Below are 22,732 nucleotides of genomic sequence, written 5' to 3' on the forward strand. Positions count from 1 at the left end.
CAATTTCTCGCCTTAATTAAGATTGCCTGTAGATTTTAGTTGTTTCATTTTTCTTTTTTTTATTTTGGGGAATTTTTTTTAAAGGACTTTGGGTGGTTTTTTGTATTTTTTTAAATTTATTTTTAATTTCCATATAATTGACATGCAGTGTTATATTTGTTTTAGGTGTACAGTATAGTGATTCAACAATTGTATACATTACTCAGTGATCATCATGGTAAGTCTACTTTTCATCCCCTTCACCTATTTCACCCATTATCCCATCCACCTCCCATCTGGCAACCACCAATTTGTTCTCCACATTGAAAAGTCTGTTTTTTGTTTGGTCTTCTTTTTGTTGTTGCTATTCATTTGTTTTGTTTTTTAAATTCCATAAGAATAAAATCATATGGTGTTTGTCTTTCTATGACCGAGTTATTTCACTTATCACTATAACCTCTAGAGCCACCAATGTTGTTGCAATTGGCAAAACATCATTCTTTTTTATGGCTGCATAATATTCCATTGCATATATATCAATCATCTGTATCCATTCATCTATCAATGGACACTTGAGGTGCTTCCATACCTTTGTTATTGTAAATAATGTTGCAAAACATAGGGTTCATGTATATTTTTGTATTAGTGTTTTTGTCTTCTTTCGGTAAATACCCAATAGTAGGATTAGTTGATCTTGTGGTATTTCTATTTTTAAATTTTTAAGGAACCTCCATTCTGTTTCCACAGTAGCTGAACCAGTTGAATTCCCACCAACAGTGCATGAGTGTTCTCTCTTCACCACCTCTGCACTAACACTTGTTATTTCTTGTCTTTTTATATGAACCATTCGACTGGTGTAAGGTGATACTCTTTTGGATGTCACACAAATGGAATTATTTCATTCCCTTCTCAGACTCTTCACTGTTTGTATGTAGAAATACAATGATTTGTTGAAGGGTTGCTTTATATCCAGTACTTGGCTGAATTAATTTATTAGTTCTGTTAGTGTTCTGTGGGATCTTTATGATTTTCTATATATAAGATCAAACCACCTGCATACATAAATATATTTCTTCCTTTCCAGGTTGGATGTCTTTTATTTCTTTTTCTTTCTTTAATTTTTCTGGCTAGAACTTCCAGTGTTATGTTGAGCAGACATCAGGAAAGTGGGCATCCTTTCCTTGTTTCTGATCATAAAAAAAAAATGTTGACTGTATTCCCATTGAGTATCATCCTTGCTGTGGGTTTCCTTTAAATGGTTTTATGTTGAGATAGTTTTCTTCTATTCCTATTCCTAGTTCTTTTTTTAAAATTTCTTTTCAGTGTTCCAGAATTCATTGTTTATGCATCACACCCAGTGCTCCATGTAATACATACCCTCCATAATACCCACCACCAGGCTTAGCCAATCTCCCAACTCCCGCCCCTCCAAAACCCAGAGATTGTTTTTCACAGTTCTTAGTGTTTTTATCATGTTCTATACACACATATAAACATCAATTTCCCGAGTGCAGAATATAAACAATAATATATTTTCCAGGCTAGTAATGCATGATTGCATTGTGCTCTTTCTTTCTTATTTTTGTAGTCGCATCAATGACATGGAACTGGAGAACGATACACAAATTTTGGGATTTCTTCTTCTGGGATTTTCAGAGCGACCAGAATTGCAACCCTTCCTCTTTGGGCTCTTCCTGTCAATGTACCTGGTTACCATACTTGGGAATCTGCTCATCATCTTGGCTGTCAGCTCATATTCCCACCTCCATATGCCCATGTACTTCTTCCTTGCCAACCTGTCCTTTGTTGACATCTGTTTCACCTCCACAACCATTCCTAAGATGTTGGTGAATATAGAAACACAGAGAAAAGTCATACCTTATGGCAGCTGCATCACACAGATGTACTTTTTCATACTTTTTGCAACTTTGGACAACTTCCTCTTGACTGTGATGGCTTATGACCGCTTTGTGGCCATCTGCCACCCCCTACACTACATGGCAAAAATGAGCCCTCGGCACTGTGGACTGCTGGTTCTGGTATCCTGGATCATGAGTGTCCTGCATTCTTTGTTACAAACCTTAATGGTGTTGCGGCTATCCTTCTGTACAGAGGTGGAAATCCCCCACTTTTTCTGTGAACTCAATCAGATGATCCAACTTGCATGTTCTGATACCTTTCTCAATAACATGGTGATGTATTCTGCAGCTGTCCTGCTGGCTGGTGTTCCCCTAGCTGGTGTCCTTTACTCTTATTCTAAGATAGTTTCCTCCATATGCGGGATTTCATCATCTCAGGGCAAGCATAAAGCATTTTCCACATGTGCGTCACATCTCTCGGTTGTCTCCTTATTTTATTGTACTAGCCTAGGAGTGTACCTTAGCTCTGCTGCTACCCAGAGTTCCCACTCAAGTGCAGTAGCCTCAGTAATGTACACGATGGTCACACCTATGCTGAATCCTTTCATCTATAGTTTGAGGAACAAAGATATAAAGGAGGCTCTAAATGTATTTTTCAGAGCAGCCATAAAGGGGCCATTTTTCAACAAGTACCTGTGCTTGCAGGCTTAATGCCTAATAGCCAGAAATTGTGATTCTTTAATCAGATCATGAAAGAGGAACTTAATCTCTCTTTTATATCCTGGAGTTTCAATTTTTCTAAAGATCAACTGCTTTATGGGATTTAAATAAGTGTCTTTGTTAAACTTTCTACTGCTTCTGAGAACTAACAATTTTGTTTTGTTTCCTTAATTTCCAAAGTTCGTTCCAACCTTGAATCAGAAACTATTTGGAGATTCCCATTTGCCTCATATAGTGATGAATGGTCATAGTTTTATGAACTAAATGACATTGGCAACTGAGGCCATTTTTATAATTTTTTTGTAGAGGAAATTCTGAGATCACAATTTTTCACTCTGTCTGTCATTCCTTTTTAAGTTAATACCTTAAATGCCCTTCTTGGTAATACAAGCTTTAACCTACTATTTTGTTTCACAGGTAGTCATGGGACTTTATGATCCTCCTCAGGATCTTGTTCCTGATCCTATCAGCTCAGCATCCACAGTATCTCTGCCAGAGAATTGTAAGGCAGAAATTACTTATGAAAAACGCCCCCCAAGTGTAATCTACAGAAAGACAAATTTACACAAACCAATTTACTTAATATGGTCTTGGTGTCAGAGAATACCTGAAATACAATGTTAAATTTTCTACCACACCACATTTTTTTTTGTGGATAATGTGTTTTTGATCATGAACATCTATTCATTGAGGTGTAGGATATGCGGTGTCCATGTTTAAAGGGTTTTATTAATTGTACTGAAGAATTTAGTGGCAGAATATGGGCTATTTAATTGGATGATTTCCTGTTTCTACTTGAAAAATTCAAGCCCTGCCTACAAATATTACTCCTTCCATTGCCCTAAACTCTCCCCCTTTAAAAATGTTGTAATCAATATCATAGTGTGAGTGAGTGAACAATTGGTGCATTCATTCTGTCATTAATTTCTTTACCATTTTTTTGTTCTAAACTCTCTTTCATCCTATGATCAAAGGATCATAGTTCAATTCCAGACAAGAGCTGGAATTAGTGCCCAGTAATGCCCTGAGAATGGGAACTTGACTGAGGGTCCCACAAGTTATTCCTGTAAAAAGATAGAGGTATTTCCAAACTTTCCCAGTTACCTGAATGGGAGTCTCAATGGTGGTCAAATTTTAGTACAGTTATTTGAAATAAATGTGAATAACCAGGCCATTATGAATAGTGCTTTCATATATCAGAAAAATATCGAAACTAAGAAGCAGTAGATTATTCTTAATATTCTCAGTTCTGTTTACATTGGTTATTGAATCAGTCAGCAATTGCTGCATGACAAGCCATGCTAAATGTAAAAGATATAAGATAATGTTTCTTTTAAAATAGCATGGGGACCTATGATGGGGAAGTCTTTTGGTCTCCACTGGTCTCCTCTTGAGGCTGTGGTCAGCTGTGGCTCAGCTGGAAATGCTCCATTCGTCCTAGCTGTGTTCTCACATTTGGGGTCTCTTGCTGGTGGTAGGCTGGTCTAGGTTGACCATGGTTACAGTTGCTGAGCTCTGTTTTACGTGTTTTTACCTCTCACAGCAAGGTAGTCTGGACTTGTGTACATGGCAGAGGCAGGGTTACAAGGGAGCAGCAAAAACACACAATGACCCCGTGTGGCACATTGTCATTTTCAGCATATACTATTAGTCAAGGCAAAAATACCCCAATTAAGTTCAGTACAGATTCAAAGTTGGAGAAATAGACTCCACCTCTCAATGGAAGGAGCTTCACAGTCACATTGCCAAGTTCATGGATACAGAGATAAGTGTTAAATTGTGGGCATCTCAGCAAAAAGGTCTACCACAGGTACAATTTTCAATTTAATAAACTTTTATTGGTGTAGAACATAAAGCCAACATAGAGAACAATCTAGTAAGTATAATACAGTGATTTAATAATTCTACACATGACTTGGGCTCATGATTTTGAGTATTCTCTACATCAAAAACTAAAGATGAACTATACAGTGGCTAACTGAACATATTAAAAAATTAAAAAAATTAAAATGGGAATGGAATAAAAAATAAATTTTCTTTTTAAAAAAATGAACAAAATAAAAATAAAAAATGGTTGAGTCTACAGGATTTTATATACTTAGTTCCTATTATCCATAAATAAATAGGCAATTTTAATTCTTTCTTTTTTCTGATTTTGATGCTTTTTATTTCTTTGTCTCACCTGATTGCTAGCTAGGATTTTGTTGAATAAGAGTGGTGAGAGTGCTTTAATATTTATTTTGTTTGTTAATAATATAGCTATTCTTGCTTTCTTGTGATAAGTATTGTAGTTTTTTGTTAAGAGTTCAGACAGAAGTTAATGGTGACTTCAGGGTCTCAGCAATTTTCTCATAGTCATCCTAAACCATAAGAAAAGCAAAAAAAAATTTAAGAAGGCTTTTATTTATTTATTTGACACAGAGTGAGAGACAGTGAGAAAGAGAACACAAGCAATGGGTGTGGGAAAGGGAGAAGCAGGCTTTCCACTGAGCAGGGAACCTGAGGTGAGGTTCAGTTTTAGGACTCTGTGATCATGGTGTGATCCAAAGGCAGACACTTAAGGACTGAGCCACCTAGATGCCCTGAAAAGCAAAATAAATTCTTTGTTAATTGCTTGTGTCCAAACAACTTAGCACCTGTTGGGAACTGCATAACTTTTGTGGGAGCATAAATTTGCAATAAGTTTGGGCAAATACCTAGAAGCATGATTGTCCGATCATACAGTAAGGCTATACTTAACTTTGCAAGAAACTGCCAAACCATCATCATGTGACTGTAGTGTTTTGCCTTCCCACCAACAGTGAATCAGTTTCCATTGACTTACATCCTTGGCATCATTTATTTTTTCAGTGTTTTGGCTTTTAGCTATTCTCATAGTTGTGTAATGGTGTCTCATTGTTTATTTATTTATTTAGTACATCATTAGTTTTTGATGTAGTGATCAGTGATTTGTTAGTTGTGTATAACACCCAGTGCCCATCATAACACATGCCCTCCCTTAGTACCCATCACCCTGTAAAGCCCTCCCCTCACCCCCTCCCCTTTGAAACCCTCAGTCTGTTTCCCAGGGTCCATAGTGTCTCATGGTTCATCTTCAACTCTGATTTCTCCCCCTTCAGATTTCCCTCCCTTCCCCGATGATCCTCTGTGCTATTACTTATGTTCCACGTATGATTGAAACCACATGATAAATGTCTTTCTCTGCTTGACTTATTTCACTTAGCATAATCCCCTCCAGTTCCATCCTAGAGAGAAAGAGTACATTTTTACAGAGCCAAAGTTTCTGTTTATCATATATAAATAATAAGCACAAATTTGTATACATTTAATAACACAGTTTATAAATATAAAAACTAATCTGGCAAAACTCCCAGGAAAGACAGAGGAATCTCTAACCACAGTGGGAGAATTTAATAAACATCTCTTAACAGAATGGACAGAACTTCAATTAAAGAATTGAACAACACATTCAATCTAATAGATGTATACAAAAGAGATGATTGATTAAACACTCATAAATCTAAGGACAAAGTTTTGATGCTTGCTCTAATTAAAAATAAATCAACTATATTGAAAATTATCATACTTAAAAAAAGGGTGAAAATAGACACCCTTGTCTTGCTCCTGATCCCAAAGAAAATTGTTTCCTAACCTTTCAACATTGAGTATAATGTTATTGTGGGATCGTCATATATGGTCTTCTTTTGTGTTGAGGTATGTTCCTCCTATACCCAGTTTGTTGAAGGTTTTGTTTGTTGGTTTGTTTTCTTTTTTTCTGTTTTGTTTTAATCATGAAAGGATTTTGTATTTTGACAAAAACTTTTTTCTGCATGTATTGAGATGATCATAGGATTGTGATATTTCATTCTATTAATGGGGTGTACGACATTTATTGATTGGTGGGAGTGATTTAATTCCCACATATTTGTCAACATATTAGATATCTGTGCCCCTACATCCATTGTAACATTATTCACAATAGCTAAGACATGGAAACAGCCCAGTATCCATCAACAGAGGAATTAATAATGATGGCATATCAGTACAAGGGAATTCAACAAATAAAAAAAAAAAAAGGAAGACAGCCTTTCCTTAGCTAAAACATGGAAGGACCCAAGGGCATTACACTAAGTGAAATAATCAGTCAGAGAAAGACAATTACTGTGTGATCTTTCTTATAAATAAAATTCAAAAATCTTAACTCATAGGAACAGAGAGTAGGGGATGCCTGAGTGGGTCAGTTGGTTAAGTGTCTGCCTTGGGCTCAGGTCATGATTCTGGGGCCTGGGATTGAGTTTCCCATCAGGCTCCTTGTTCAGCAGAGAGCCTGTTTCTTCCTCTGCCTGATACTCCCCTGTTTGTGCTCACTCTCTATCTCTATAAATAAATAAGATCTTTAAAAAACAAAGAAATGAAGAGTAGGTTGATGTTTGCCTGGGGTTTGGAAAAATGAGAAGATGCTGGTGAAAGCCTACAAACATTCAGTTAGTTATAAGATGAATGAGTTCAGGGAACTTATGTACAACATGGTCAATATAGTTAATTCTATTATGTTGTATACTTGAATGTTGATAACAGCGTACATAGTAAATGTTCCTATAACAAAAATAAATGATAACTTTGTGAAGTGATGGATGTATTTACTAACTATATGTAGTGATCACCGAGTTGTATGCTTAAACTTTCACAATTTTTGTATGCTAATTGTATTTCAATAAAACTGGGTAAATGAGGAAAAATATTCTTATGTCTCTGTCTTCTATTTGCATTTCAAATGTCACCTCCTTCCAGTGGAGCACTCCCCATAAAAAATAAATAAAACACAGTACCAGGATGAAAACCATTACGAATAGGTCAATTGGAAGGTCAATCAATAGGAAAAAAGTATCCACATAAGGATGCCACGAAGATAGCATCAGTGATGCAACAGTTCTTAGCTCCATTAATCAGTGAGTTACATACAAGATCCCTGCTCTATGAGAAATCTGGAATGAAAAACTTTTATTTCTTTGACATTTTCTTAGAGTAGAAGTGGTGATCATTAGGCAAAGGGTAAATATTTCCCTTTGGAGGAAAGCATGACCCTGTGAAGGAAAATATCCATAACTGCCAAGTATACACATAATTCAGTCTCAGCGTCTTCTCTGAGATCATTCCACTGCTGAAAGTGAAAGTGGAAATGAAAACTTTCAGATTGAAATTCACACCAGGGGTAAACTGTTTGCAGAGATGGCCCTAGATCCTTGTCTTTCTCTATAGCCATGTCTTTGGCAATGTGACCAACATTTTCCCTCAGGTGGTGAAGACTTTTCCTCCACCTTATATTTGGGCCGGGTTAGAATTTTTTATTTGCTGTGGCTAGCAGAATATGGTAGGAGCGATAGTGGACCTTCGAGCCTTGGTGCATTTCTGCTGCTCTTTCTTGGAACTCTGTCTTGAAAAAGTGAATTAAGCTAGGTGGGCTGCCAGAGGAAGTGAGGACAGGTGGAGCAGAGCTAAGCTGTAAAGCCAAGGCCACCTTAGCTCAGCCACAACAAGCTAGCCAAACCCCAAGTATATTAGGATGCCCAGAAGAGATCGGCAGATCTCCCCCAGCTGACACACAGCTGGTTCAAGACTCTTGAGGAAAGCGATAGAGATTAGAACAATCCATCACCATACAATTCCACTTGATAGTATAGACATTATAGCAAGCCATTTGTTTTCAGGATGTTTTGCTATGTAGCAACATTTGTAATCATTCAGTTATTTAAGTTTATTTTGGATAATTGTTAAAAGGTGATTCTAAGGGCATCTGGGTGGCTCATTCAGTTGTGCTTTCAACTCTTGGTTTCAACTTAGATCATGATTTCCAGCTCCAGGTGTGAACCCCAACTTTGGGCTCCATGCTCAGCTAGGAGTCTGCTCGAGATTCTCTCTCAATCTCCTTTTGCCCCATTCTTTTTCTTGCTCTCTCTCTATCAGATAAATAAGTAAATCTTAAATGGTGTGTGTTGTGATGAACACTGGGTGTTATATGCAAGTAATGAATCATTGGACACTACATCAAAAACTAATGATGTTCTACACGCTGGCTAACTGAGCACACCCACAAAAGGGTGAACCTAATGAAGATCTTTTTCATGTACCATAAAGTGTTTGGAAGGATATTCATTTTTGTGGAGAATACATAGTGCCTCAGAATCACATAATGAGGAAGAAATTCCTGCTCTCTGTCCTGCTGAGACATCTTTATTTTAGCCCAAAGAGATTCATTTTTGGCATTGACCTCCAAGACTAGAAGAGTGTAAATTTGTTTCTATTAAACCCTCAGTGTGGTAATTGGTGATAGCAGCAATAAAAAGGGACAAAGACATTTCTCTAATAAAATTTTTTTGAAGAAGCTGAATTTAAGCCTCTCAAATGATTCACTTAGCTTCTTTGGGTAAGGGCATTTTGTGCTGAAACCCTACCTTAAGGACAAGAAAAATCTTTTTTTTTTCATTGCAGAGTTTACTGCAGTCAGATTAACAAAAAACTTATTTTGTTGGTCATCTGCCAGGATGTAGACATGGCTTTTTGATAGAGAATGAGTCCTTATAGTGAAATGTTATAATTATGAGATTTAAATCTAAAGTCACTTTGGAGATATTCAGCCCAATTAGCTGGTAAAGAGGAGTTCTTCTTGCATAATGTCAGTGTGGTTCTGTCTTTGAGGCCTCTGGGCACTTATGTAAGAAAAGAGATCCATTGTGAAAATTCAGGCCACCTGCTCTCTAAATTTTGGTATATAAATTTATATATTCCTAACAGTCCACGTGAAAGCAAGTGCTCATTCTTTTCATTTATTTACCATCCAAGTTTCTCTCAAGCTTTCTTTCAACACAATAGACAGGTATAATGAGTTATAATGAGGGTTATGAGCCTTGTGCATATACATCCATGCATGTGAGTGTGTTTTCTTGAAATAAATATGTACATGAAAATACATACATTTACATACACACAACCCTTAATCTTAAACTTCTTTGGACCAAACAAAGTATTTCACATTTCTTCTTGCCTTACAACATCTCTTGAAGTTATGTTTATGATTCAATACTGCCTTCAGAAGAAAGCGAAGGTGGAGGGATTACACCCTAACAGTTGCATAATGAAGTAGTTAGAACTTACTGTGCACCTTCTTGGGGTCTTTGGAAATGGAATGAGGCAGTATGTACCCATGATTTTTCAGTGAATCTTTCAATTCCCAAAGTTGTATACTTTAAATATGTAGTTTATCACATATAATAATGCTCCAGTAAATTAATGAGAATTTTAAAAATTCTAGTAGTGCTTATGACTCAGGGCAGAGCTGGAGCACCTGTCCAGGTGGGAGAGGTCTCTTCCAACTGTGGAAAAACAAAGGTTCACACCTGCATGTTAAAATAGTGGAATTAAATTAAGGCCATTCACATTTCATAAACTCATTTATTTTGTATCTAGAAGATTACCTACATATTTGAAAGGAGTAAAATGTCATAAATTGGTTCAAGATGGAAGAGCACTATAGCCACACGCCTCTAGATGACCATTAGAAACACAATGTAGAGAGTCAAAACTGACTTCAGACTCATGAGAAGCCCTGCACAGATCAGAACAACTGCCTACCCTATAGCCCCTTTGATGATAAAGACACTATATTAGCCATTTTTTTTAGATTTTATTTATTTACATGAGCGAGAAAGAGAGGGAGAGAAAGAGCACAACCTAGAGAGAGAGCATGGTGGCAGGGGGTAGGGACAGAAGGAGAGGGAGAAACAGACTCCCTGCTGAGAAAGAGCTCAATCCCAGGACCCCTGGATCATGATCTCAGCCAAAGGCATATGCTTAACCAACTGAGTTATCCAGGCACCCCATACTAAGCCATTTTGTTTTAGGGTGTTTTGTATGTAGCAATAGCTAAGTGATATAATAATCAAATCAGGGAGAACACATAGCATTTGTAATGATTTGATTCTTTTTATTCTAAGCATTTTTTCTGATACTTGAAATTAGCTTTCAAGAACTCTGTTCTTCAAGTTTATCTCATGTATTGTAAAAATGACTCCAGGATGCCTGTGTGGCTCAGTACCTTAAGTGGCTGCCTTTGGCTGAGGTCAGGATCCCGGAACCCTGGGATCCAGTCCTGCATCAGGCTCCCTACTCATCAGGGAGTCTGCTTCTCCCTCTCCCTGCCTCCCACTCCCCTTGCTTGTGCTCCATCTCTCTCTCTTTCTTGCTCTCAGATTAAAAAAAAAATCTTTAAAAAATAAATAAAAAATAAAAATGACTCCATTGAGGCCCCTTTGAGGTAACATGGAAAAGTTGGAAGGACATGTCTGTGTACACAAAACTTGTGACTCTGGGTCACATCATGGACAGGAATCCAAGCTTGCTGGTAAGTCATCCTGTGGTTATAAGGATTATATATAATGTATGATAATGATACTGTTTATTCACTGACACTTTAGAGGTTATGGCAAAATTTTGAATAGTGGGAAAAACTTCATTTAGAGAAATGGAAGGACCAGATTCCAGAAAATAATTTAATAAAACCCCAAACATGCCTACCGGTTTTTCATCTTAATGAACATTCTTTTAGAATGGATTCTGATATTCCATAATTCAATGAATAGATGAAGTGCCTATAACGAATGTATGCTTTAATATTTTGCTTTATCACACTTAAAGTCAAGGTTGATTCTAAGGCCCTATATTATCATTATATTTTATCCATATCTGTTTTCTGTATAGATTCCACTTGAAGAATGTATTTATTATTATTATTATTATTATTATTATTATTATTATTTTTGCTAAAGACTATGGTAGGCATGATGAACATAAGCTGTGTAACAACAGGATCCTAATGTGTAGAAAAATCTCCATGAACAGCTACAATCACCAGTATATCTAAGTATCTGTTCTCAGGCAGAACAGTAAAGATAACAATATACAAAGGAATGATGTTCATGAGAGGGAAGCACAGTGGTCTTAGATTTTCCTTTATTATAAATTTACATAAATAGCCCAGGTGGCCAAGAGTAGATTTTCCATGGGAGTAGTATTTAGTCAAACTAAAGAAACTATACTTACTGTGATGTAATTTATTTGAGAAGAATTTTTTTTCAAAGATTGTATTTATTTACTTGACAGAGATCACAAGTAAGCAGAGAGGCGTTGGGCGGAGTAGGCTCCCCACTGAGCAGAGAGTCCAATGTGAGGCTCAATCCCAGAACCCTGGGACTATGACCTGAGCTGAACCCCCTGAGCCACCCAGGTGGCCCGAGAAGAAATAATTCTTAACAGATTCATTGAGTCCTTTGAATAAGTGAGAATGTCCAAATATTTCACATTTGAGATTAGGAATGACATTGAGAGAGCAGGATAATGCAAGGGAAAATCTCTTGGATATCAGAGTTATCACAAAGCTTAATAAAATGAGTTATGTAAATTATGCAGAGAGGTTAAAAAAATAGAAATTCCCAGAAAAAAAAAATAGAAGAAGCATGTTGCACTTCCACAATTTGATCAATGTGTCTCAACATTTGGATCAGGCTTTGGACCCTGCAATCATGGGCACTTCTTCAGTGCCAGGACAATTATCCCTTTTAGAGCTGTCATCCTAGAGAATCTCATCAGAGCCTCCTTTATGTCTTTATTCCTCAGGCTGTAGATGAATGGGTTCAGCATGGGTGTAATCACCGTGTACATAACTGAAGGTACTGTATTTGAGTGGGAGCTCTTGGTAGCAGCAGAGCTAAGGTACACTCCTAGGCTCGTACAATAAAATAAGGAGACAACTGAGAGGTGAGATGTACAGGTGGAAAATGCTTTATACTTGCCCTGAGCTGATGAGATCCCACATATGGAGGAAACAATCTTAGAGTAAGAGTAAAGGATGCCAATGAAGGGACCAACAGCCAGCAACATGGCTGCAAAATACATCACCATATTATTGAGAAAGGTGTCAGAACATGCAAGTTGGATCATCTGGTTGAGTTCACAGAAAAAGTGGGGGATTTCCACCTCTGTGCAGAAGGACAACCGCAACACCATGGAAGTGTGTAGTAAAGAATGAAAGACACTCAGGATCCAACAAACCAGAACCAGCAGTCCACAAAGCCAGGGGTTCATGATGACTGTGTAGTGCAGCGGGTGACAGATGGCCACAAAGCGGTCATAAGCCATCACAGTCAGGAGGAACATGTCTACTCCTGTTAATAGTATGAAAAAATACATCTGTGTGATGCAGCCTGCATAGGTTATGACTTTGCTCTGAGTCTGGATGTTCCACAGCATCTTGGGGACAGTGGTGGAGGTGAAACAGATGTCTACAAAAGACAGGTTTGCGAGGAAGAAGTACATGGGGGTGTGGAGGTGGGAGTCAAAGCTGACAGCCAGGATGATGAGCAGGTTTCCAAACACAGTGATCAGATACATGGAGAGGAAAAGCCCAAATATGAGGGGCTGCAGTTCTTGTTTCTCTGAAAATCCCAGAAGCTGGAACTCTGAAATTCCTGTATTGTTTCCTGGGTCCATGTGTTGGAGGTGACTACCAGCACAGAGGGAAGTAACAGAATTAATTTTTACACAAATAGTTCTTGCTCACATTGTGGAAATGCAACAATTTATATTTTCCAGTCAATAAAGTAATCACAGTATTTTGTGAATGGATTTCGGCCCCTTGAGAGGATCCCTAGTTCTCTCTGATTAGGAATTTTCATAACAACTTCCAATGTTTCCCCCAAAGGTCAGGTATTTTACAGTTTCAGTAAGAAAATATATCATACATTTGAAAAATACATACAATGTTGACCATGTTTTGGAAATTCTAGTCATAAAGTAGTGGGTGTTGAAAAACAAAAGTCCCTACAATTCAATGATGGTGATAGGGTAGATGGATATGTAAAGATTAAATAATCATGAGGTGGGGAGAGATGATATGAACAGAACAAAAGCAGGTTAAGGGAGATAATGTGTCAGGTGTTATGTTGGGTGTTCAGTCAAGGTTGGCTAAGAAGGTGACCTTTGAAATGAGACCTCATGGAAGAGTGGGTGGAAGAGAGAGGTCTTCCTGATAGAGGAAACAGCTGGCACAAAGGCCCCGAGGAAGTGCTTCTGTCAGAAAATCAAGGCTCAAAAGGAAGCCTGTGTGTTGAGGAGAATGGACAATAGTGATGAGAGGTGGTGGCACTGAATTTTGTAGAATCATGTGGTCTCATAACTGCTTAACATTCAAGACACAGGGACTTCCTTGTCCACACTCTGTACCTCTTCCTTTTTATGATCTGGTTGCATCGGCCTCCTTAGTATCTTCTGTTATTGAATTTGGCCTAAGTATTATAATTGGCATCTTGCAATGGAGGAGCCTGTGTAACCCTGCTCTGAGGACTGCTCTCACTCATCAAGATGTCCACATGCACGTGCACACACACACACACACACACACACACACACACACACACACACATGGTGTCACTTACATACAACAGAGCACACCAGGTCCTCCTTGTGTGTGTTACTTCTAAGGACTTCTTATCTTTCCCCACCCACTCCAACACAGTGTTTAGGATATGAATGCATATGCATCAAATTACCTTTCCCATAAAGAATGTAGAAATAATACCCAGAAATTCCTATTCAGAGCTTCCCAGGGACAAATCATCTTGGGGCTCCATTTTGTAATGGCCACTTTCTGACCTGTGTGTAAAGAAACATAAAAAATTATTTTCAATATTTAATAAGGGTGTTTTCTGGTTCCATACACAGTTTAGATAATTTGTTCCAGCTCTGTGAAAAATATTGGTGGTATTTTGATAAGGATTAATCAGTGTGTATATTGCTTTGGGTAGCATAGACATTTTAATAATATTTGTTCTTCCAATCCATGAGTATGGAATGTTTTCCAATTCTTTGTGCCTTCCTCAATTTCTTTCACAAGTATTCTACAATTTTCAGACTACAGATATTTTACCTCTTTGGTTAGGTTTCTTCCTAGATAACTTATGGTTTTTGGTACAACTGTAAACAGCTAAGAGACACATGAAAAAATGTTTATATCACTCATCATCAGGCAAATACAAATCAAAACCACAGTGAGATACCACTTAACACTGTTCACAAAGGCTAAAATTAACAACTTGGTAGACAGCAGATATTAGCCCAGATGCAGAGAAAAAGGAGCCCCCTCACACTGTTTGTGGGAGTGCAGACTGGTGCAGACATTCTGGAAGGCAGTATGGAGGATTCTCAAAAAATTCAAAATAGAGCCACCATACCATGCAGCAAGTTCACTGCTTGGTATTTCTGCAATGGACACAAACATAGTGTTTTGAAAGGGCACATATGCCTAAATGTTTATAGAAGTCATGTCCGCAATAGGCAAAATATAGAAAGAGCCAAGAAGTACATCCACAGATGAGTGGATAAAGATGTAGTAGGGGCGCCTGGGTGGGCTCAGTGGGATAAAGGTATAGTATATATACACAATGTAATATTACTTGGCCATTAAAGAATCAAATCTTGCCATTTGCAAAGACCTTGAGGGACGTAGCATGTGTTATGCTAAACAAAATAAATCAGAGAAAGACAAATCCTATATGATTTCATTCATAAGTGGAATTTAAGAAACAAAATGGATAAACATAGGGGAAGGGAAGGAAAAAAAAGATAAAAACAGAGATAGAAGGAAATCATAAGAGCCTTTATAATAGGACAGAAACTGACGGTGGCGGGAGGGGAGGTCAGTGGGGGGCGATGGGGTAATTGGGTGATGGTCATTGAGGACACTTGATGGAATGAATACTGGGCATTATATGCAACTGACGAATCACTAAATTCTACCTCTGAAACTAATAATAAACTATATGTTAATTACACTGAATTTAAATAATTTTTTTAAAAAAGCAGCAGCAAAAAAATTGTGTACAATAAATAGAGAGATAGGGAGAGACAGACAGATGGAGGGAGAAATGAGATGGACATAAAGAGTAAAATGATATAATAAGCTCAGTTTTTCTGATAGACTACAAGGAAGGAAAGCTTCCTTGGTGCTAGCAGCATCCAGTCCTGCTTACATACCATTTTTAAAAATATATATATTTTTTTATTTTAAATAAAATTTTTATTATTATTAAATTAATTATTTATTATTATTTATATTATTTATATTATATATTAATTATACAATATATAATAAATATATAATATATTATATTATTTATATTATTATTAAATTATTATTTATTATTATTAAAATTATTTTTTAAATAAAAAATATTTATTTATGTGACACAGAGAGAGAGATCACAAGTAGGCAGAGAGGCAGGCAGAGAGAGGGAGGGGGAATCAGACACCCCACTGAGCAAAGAGCCCAATGTGGGGCTCGATCCCAGGACTCTGAGGTCATGACCTGAGCTGAAGGCAGAGGTTTAACCCACTGAGCCACCTAGGTGCCCCTACATACCATTTTTAATCAGCAAAAATAATAAGAGCAAAATAAGTTTTGTTCACAACACAAAGTAGTGACATATTTATGGTGTGAATCACATTATTGATTAAACATAACAAGAGAAAAATAAACCAACATTTCACAAATTTTTTTTTACCAGAGAGCAGGCTGAAGAAGACTTTTTCATTTTCTTCCATATTTATTTGACCCATGCTTTTTTGTTTTGTTCCATAGAGGATGAGATGAACCTTTTATCACTTTTCTTTTGTGATATCTTTTTGTTTTTATTTGTTATTCTTAGCCTTTGGGTACATTCGCTTTCTTGACAAGTCTGATGAATACAATGGCTCAATGTTCTTGTCCAGCATACAGGACTGTGAAATCCTACACACCCGGAGGCAATCTATCCTCTTACTCTGAATACTCTTTGTGTGACTTATCTGAGGACATTAAATCAGACTCACATTTATCTCACTGTGCTCTTGTCTGTCACTGTGAGGTAAGAACCAAAGGAGCAGGGACATCACCTGTGTTGTTCATGTTTTTCTTTATGGGTGTGGATGTATATGCACTTATATAGAAACAAATTGAAGAAAATGGGACATAATGAAATCCAGAGAATGACAGAGGAGGTAAAACCAGGTTAAAGAGAGCAGGAGAGCAGATCTATACAACTGTATTCAACAGCGTTGAAGGAATTTTTGAGAACTAACTGAAACAGGATCTACAGGAGCAGTAATTCTACAAAATCAACATGGATGAATATTAAAACTCCCCATGACATTGAAATAATTGTGTGTTACATGTAAGCTCTTAGAAATTTTTGGAACATAGCGTACGTTCTTTTAGTATATGTTGAATAAGCCAGGAATTAGTTCTCATTACATATGGACACTTAATACATGACAAAGTTGCATTTAGATTTAGTTGGAAAAGATTGGATTGTTGAATGGAAGTTGGCACAAACAGCTTTCTCCGTGGAAGGAATTTCAGTAGTTCCTTATCTCACACATCTTACAAAAACCAGAAAGAGTAAACCCTTGGTATAAGAATAACCATTCCATTTTTGATACACATCTAGAATGAAATGAAATCCACAGGTGGACAAATCATAATTTAGGCAAAAATTTCAGAGGTAAAAAGATAGTATATTTAACTAAATAAAATTTCAAACTATCTTATGGCCAACTATATCTAACTAAAAGTCAATAGAGAAACAGATTTACAATAATTATTTGAAATGCTGATAACTGTGAATAAGCATACAGTATGTGAACATATAATAATAGATAAATGAACATGGTGATCAAATATATGAATCTTTACTGGGGCTCAGTAATAGTTTAAAAAATCAACAGAAATCTCTTTCACATTCATCACCCTGAGAAAACACTGAAGGAGCTGTCACATTGATTGGGTTGGTATTTTTAATCAAGTAGCAAACGGGTATTCTCTAACTTTGCTGTCACAATTGTGAGTGTTAAAATGTTTTGGAGAAGCTCTGAAGACAGTTAGAAATATTAAAAACACAGACATTCTTTGGGGTGGCTGACTGGCTCATTCAGTAGAGCATGAAACTCTTGAACTTGGGGTTGTAAGTTTAAGCCCCATGTTGAGTGTAGAGATTACTTAAAAACTCATTGGAAGGGGAGATGAGCCATGAGAGACTATGGACTCTGAAAAACAATGTGAGCAATGGGAGGTTGGGGGAGCCAGGTGGTGGGTATTATGGAGGGCACATATGGCATGGAGCACTGGGTGTGGTGCATAAACAATGAATTCTGTTATGCCGAAAAGAAATTAATAAAAAAACTCAATTTTTTAAATTATTTTTTATTATGTTATGTTAGTCACCATACAGTACAGCATTAGTTTTTGATGTAGTGCTCCATGATTTATTGTTTGTGTATAACACCCAGTGCTCCATGCAATACATGCCCTCCTTAACACCCATCACTGGGCTAACCCATTCCCCCACCCTCCTCCCCTCTAAAACCTTCAATTTGTTTCCTGAGTCCATAGTCTCTCATGGTTCATCTCTCCCTCTGATTCCCCCACCCCTTCATTTTTCCCTTCCTTCTCCTAATGTCCTCCATGCTATTCCTTATGTTCCACAAATAAGGGAAATGAAATGATAATTGGCTTTCTCTGCTTGACTTATTTCACTTAGCATAATCTCTTCCAGTTCCAACAACATTGATGCAAAAGTTGGATATTCACCCTTTCTGATGGCTGAGTAATATTATTTTTTAAAAATATGGATATGATTTAACTCAGGATTTCTCAGTCTCTGCACTATGTGTATTCAGGGCTAGATCCTTCTCTGTGGTGTGCTGTGTCCTATGTATTACAAGGTGTTTAGGGGTACCCTGACCACTAAACACCCTTTCCCAGTGTGACAGTCTTTGAATGACTTTGAATATTGCTCAATGCCCCCAGGGCACAAAATCAACTTTGGTTAAGAAAGATAATTTTAACTACTTAAAAAGTATTTTGTGGCATACATATTCAATAATATTTCTTATTAAATAATAATTTAATGAAGAAAAATTAAAAAAAGATCATCAAAAGTGTAAATAACACAGTCACACCATGAAATGTCATGTGGGCATTGAAATAATGAGTCAGGTTTACACTGGTTGACTAGAGGGTTTTATATAAGATAGTCTTGAGTATGAAGGCCAGCGGAAAAAAGCTAGAAAAAAAGATTGTGCTACCAATGTTTATAGCAGCAATGGCCACAGTTGCCAAACTGTGGAAAGAACCAAGATGCCCTTCAACGGACAAATGGATAAGGAAGATGTGGTCCATCTACACTATGGAGTATTATGCCTCCATCAGAAAGGACGAATACCCAACTTTTGTAGCAACATGGACAGGACTGGAAGAGATTATGCTGAGTGAAATAAGTCAAGCAGAGAGAGTCAAGTATCATATGGTTTCACTTATTTGTGGAGCATAACAAATAATATAGAGGACAAGGGTAGATGGAGAGGAGAAGGGAGTTGAGGGAAATTGGAAGGGGAGGTGAACCATGAGAGACTATGGACTCTGAAAAACAACCTGAGGGCTTTGAAGGGGTGGGGGGGTGGGAGTTTGGGGGAACCAGGTGGCGGGTATTAAGGAGGGCACAGATTGCATAGAGCACTGGGTGTGGTGAAAAAAACAATGAGTACTTTTACACTGAAAAAAAAAAAAGATTGTGATAGAACATTAAGAGTACTTAAAATATATTAGATGTCTTTTCATACATTCAAATTGAAAGTGTGAATGTATGTGTGTCCATAACATAGAATAATTTTAAAAGAAATGAATACTTTTGAAAGAAAGAAGAATTTGTGAAAAATTCTTCTTTTTCATAAGTGAAACTGCACTTATGTTAAGAAGAGTGTCTAAAAACAACCGTCTGAAATGAAATTGAAGGAAGACACAAAACCAACTTCTGAGCAAAAAGATTTAAAAGAGTAGTAATGTAATGAAATTGACATGGGTCCAAATTTACATTAGATTGCCAAGGACATAAAAGAATTTGAAAAAGTCTTTTAATGTGGAGAGAAGCAGTATCTAAAGTTTTAGTTTCATCTCATATAAAGAGATATGGGACAAGCATGCTTATGGAAGGTAAAGGTTCTTCTTGGTTAAACATAAAAAAGAATCCCTTTCAAGTGATGGAATTTCTATTTTAGAAATAAAACCAATGATATAAGGCCAAAAGGAACAATAAGGTATACAGAGACGTGAACACTATTTGGAATATAGATATAAAGGGTGATTTGTGAGCAATAAGTATGCAGAAAGACATTCACTTTCAGTGTTTGGAAACACAGGTATCAACAAGCAAAGAATATTAAGATGACAGATCAATTATTCCAACAAAACAAACAAACAATTAGAAATCAGTGGAGGGAATATATTATGAGTACCTTACAGACTTTATCACATGAAATTCATACACTCTCACACATTCTGCACAAATACATCTACTCATACATAAATATGAAATGGAAAGTAGCTAAATTGGTGATATAAAGCAATACTGTGCTTAAAAGAATGCAAAAAAACAGGAATAAAACCACTCTGACTCCATTATGCAAACATCAAGGACTCCCACAATTTTCAATGGAGAAAGTGTGTGGCTAGCTAAGTTAGGATATATTCAGACTCACAGGTAATGAGGTAATTGTAAAAGAAGCTCATTAGCATACCTTTTTCACATAATACATGTAAAAATTTCATTTGAACACTCGAGAGAGGAGGTACTGGGATATGTATGTTTCATGTACTGCTCTTGCATATATGAACCAGGGAGATTCCTTTGTCTGGATTTTCTCTTCAGTATGGAAGTGTAGTTTAGTATGTTCTATATTACACATGAAAAGACATGTCCTCACTTCACTGTCTATCCCTCCACAACTAACACTTGACTTTTCTACTCTGGTTAATTACAAAGATCCTTGGTTTCATATTATACTTTTATGCTTCCCATCCCCCACACGATTGGATTTCCCTTATTATGATTTACTTGTTAAGGTTGAACTTTGCATTTCTGAGTTCCATGTTCACTTCTATTTTTAGCATTACAAGTACATAAGTGCATCAACCAGTAATTTTCTTAATCAAGCCAGCAGACAGCCATAGCAAACTCTCAGCTCTGGGCTAGGCTGGATTGGCCCTCAGATGGCCTCAGCTATATGCTGTTGACTTTCATTCTCAGACCAAATTCAGTCCCTACTGGGCAGCAAAACTCATCTAGATTGAGTCTCTGTGAGGAAGGTCTCCATGTGGAAATCAAAATACCTGTCTGGTTAGTAGATGATGGAGTATGAAGCTCTGTCCCCAGACGAGAGAGCAGGAATGAGTCAGATTCCTGTGCCCCATCCAGACTTAGGACTGCACAAGAAAAGACCAGGTCTTTTCCAGTCCGAGGTTGTCCATGCTGTGGGACTGCAGCCAAGGAGGTATTTACAGCTGCTTTGGTCTGTTCATTAGGTACAGTTCCTTCTTGTTCCTCCTACCTTTAGGCACATGATTTCCCTGTGGGACACTAGTCTGGACAGAAATGAAATTTTTCCTGTTGAATTTCTGTTCCTAGGAAACAAGGTAATAAGCCAGATGAAGTCAGTTTTTCTTACTCTTTTTCTATATCTTCTGCCTTTCAGGGATCTAAACTCCCAGCACATTATCCCACTCCTGAATGAATATTTTCTCCTGTTTACAATTGAGGAATCAACCCTGACTAGGTCCATTGGGCCATTAAAAGCATTGAGTTGTGGAGACACAATCCCTGATATCTCTAGAATGTTACTTTTGCCTTTTTAAACAAAGATGAAAAGTTTAATCCTTTAATATAAAACTCTGGCCACTAATCTCACAATTCTATCTCAAGTTCAGAGCTATGGCTTAAAATGTCACTATAAAAAATTTGTTACTTATAAGAGATATATTTAAATCTTTTTTGTACACATAATATGTTTTTTTTAAAGATTTTATTTATTTATTTGACAGAGAGAGATCACAAGTAGACAGAGAGGCAGGCAGAGAGAGGGGGGGGGGGGAAGCAGACTCCCTGCTGAGCAGAGAGCCCGATACGGGACTCGATCCCAGGACCCCGAGATCATGACCTGAGCCAAAGGCAGCAGCTCAACCCACTGAACCACCCAGGTGCCCCACATAATATGAGTTTAGCACCTTAAAGGAGTTGTCTAATTTAATATTGATACAAGTCCCTTCTGCGAAGAAGCACTAGTGTGAACTTCATTCCCTGTGGAGAAATGGGGCTTGAAGAATTTAGTATTCATCTCAAACTTATTGCAAAAAGGGATGGGTGTTGATTGCATTCTGTCAGGATACTCCCAGGTTTCAAACTCTGTCACAGTGGTCCCAACCAGAGGTATTTCTTTTCCCCTGGCATTGCTAGCAATGTCTGAAGGATTCTCGTAAATACCTCCAAGGAACAGGACAGCTCCCAACACAAAAAATGAGATTGCCTCAAAGGTCAAATTGAGAATGTGAGAAAATGTACTCTAGATCAGCACTTTTCCAACTTCAAATTGCTAGGAATCATCTAGGATTCTAGCTTAAATGCAGATTCTGCTTTAGTGGGTGCTGTTGAGCCCAGGAATTCAACATTTCTAAAAGCTCCTGAGTAATGTTGCTGCTGCAGGCCGTGGTCTGTGGACCACTCTTTGAGTAGCAAGGCTGTTGTCCTGTGATAGTGGAAGGCACGCAGATGGTTGTAGCAGTTCTTCACAGAAAAAAAATGTGTTTGCATAGAATTTTGAACAACAAGTGTATCCAGTCATTTTAGGGACTGTGATGAAATCTGTGTTTATTTCACTTATATATGGACCCTTGAATGGAACCAAATAAAATACTTTTTGAAAAGACTTTGGTGTAGCAGAATAAGATCCTCTTTCACTGGTCCACATTCTGATTAATGGAAACTTTGAATATGTTATTTTGTTTAGTATGTGAAAGCTTAAGGTAACAAATGAAATAAGGCTGCTAATCAGCTGTACTTAAACTAAGTTTGGCCAAGATTATGCAAGTGGAACTACCATAATCACCATTGTCCTCTGAATGTGGGACAGAAAGGCAGAATAATTGGATCAGAGAGAAATGTGAAGATGCCTCATTGCTGCATTTGAAGATAGAGAAAGGGCAATGAGCCAAAGAATGCCTGTCTTCACTAGAAACTGGAGTAGGAAAGAAAAGAGTCTTT

At 37.3% G+C, this 22,732-nt stretch overlaps 2 protein-coding genes across 2 annotated transcripts in view; one reads left to right on the top strand and one right to left on the bottom strand.

Annotated features, from left to right (window-relative positions):
• Positions 1-1,580: 1,580 nt before the first annotated feature.
• LOC308339995 (olfactory receptor-like protein OLF4) overlaps positions 1,581-22,732 on the top strand; it is a gene marked incomplete at both ends in the record, with an annotated part of 61,316 nt that continues 40,164 nt past the window's right edge. The window contains one exon of the mRNA XM_080799125.1: positions 1,581-2,486. Within this exon, the coding sequence (XP_080655251.1) occupies positions 1,581-2,486 (906 nt within the window). The remainder of the gene's footprint in view (positions 2,487-22,732) is intronic.
• On the bottom strand, positions 12,132-13,100 carry LOC308339974 (olfactory receptor-like protein OLF4; the record flags this gene model as incomplete). Its single annotated transcript, XM_080799088.1, has 1 exon — positions 12,132-13,100. The coding sequence occupies one exon, from the start codon at positions 13,098-13,100 to the stop codon at positions 12,132-12,134; it is 969 nt and encodes a 322-aa protein (XP_080655214.1).

This window comes from Martes martes (assembly GCF_963455335.1).
Source record: "Martes martes genome assembly, chromosome: 1".
In the NCBI taxonomy this organism is placed as follows: Eukaryota; Metazoa; Chordata; class Mammalia; order Carnivora; family Mustelidae; genus Martes; species Martes martes.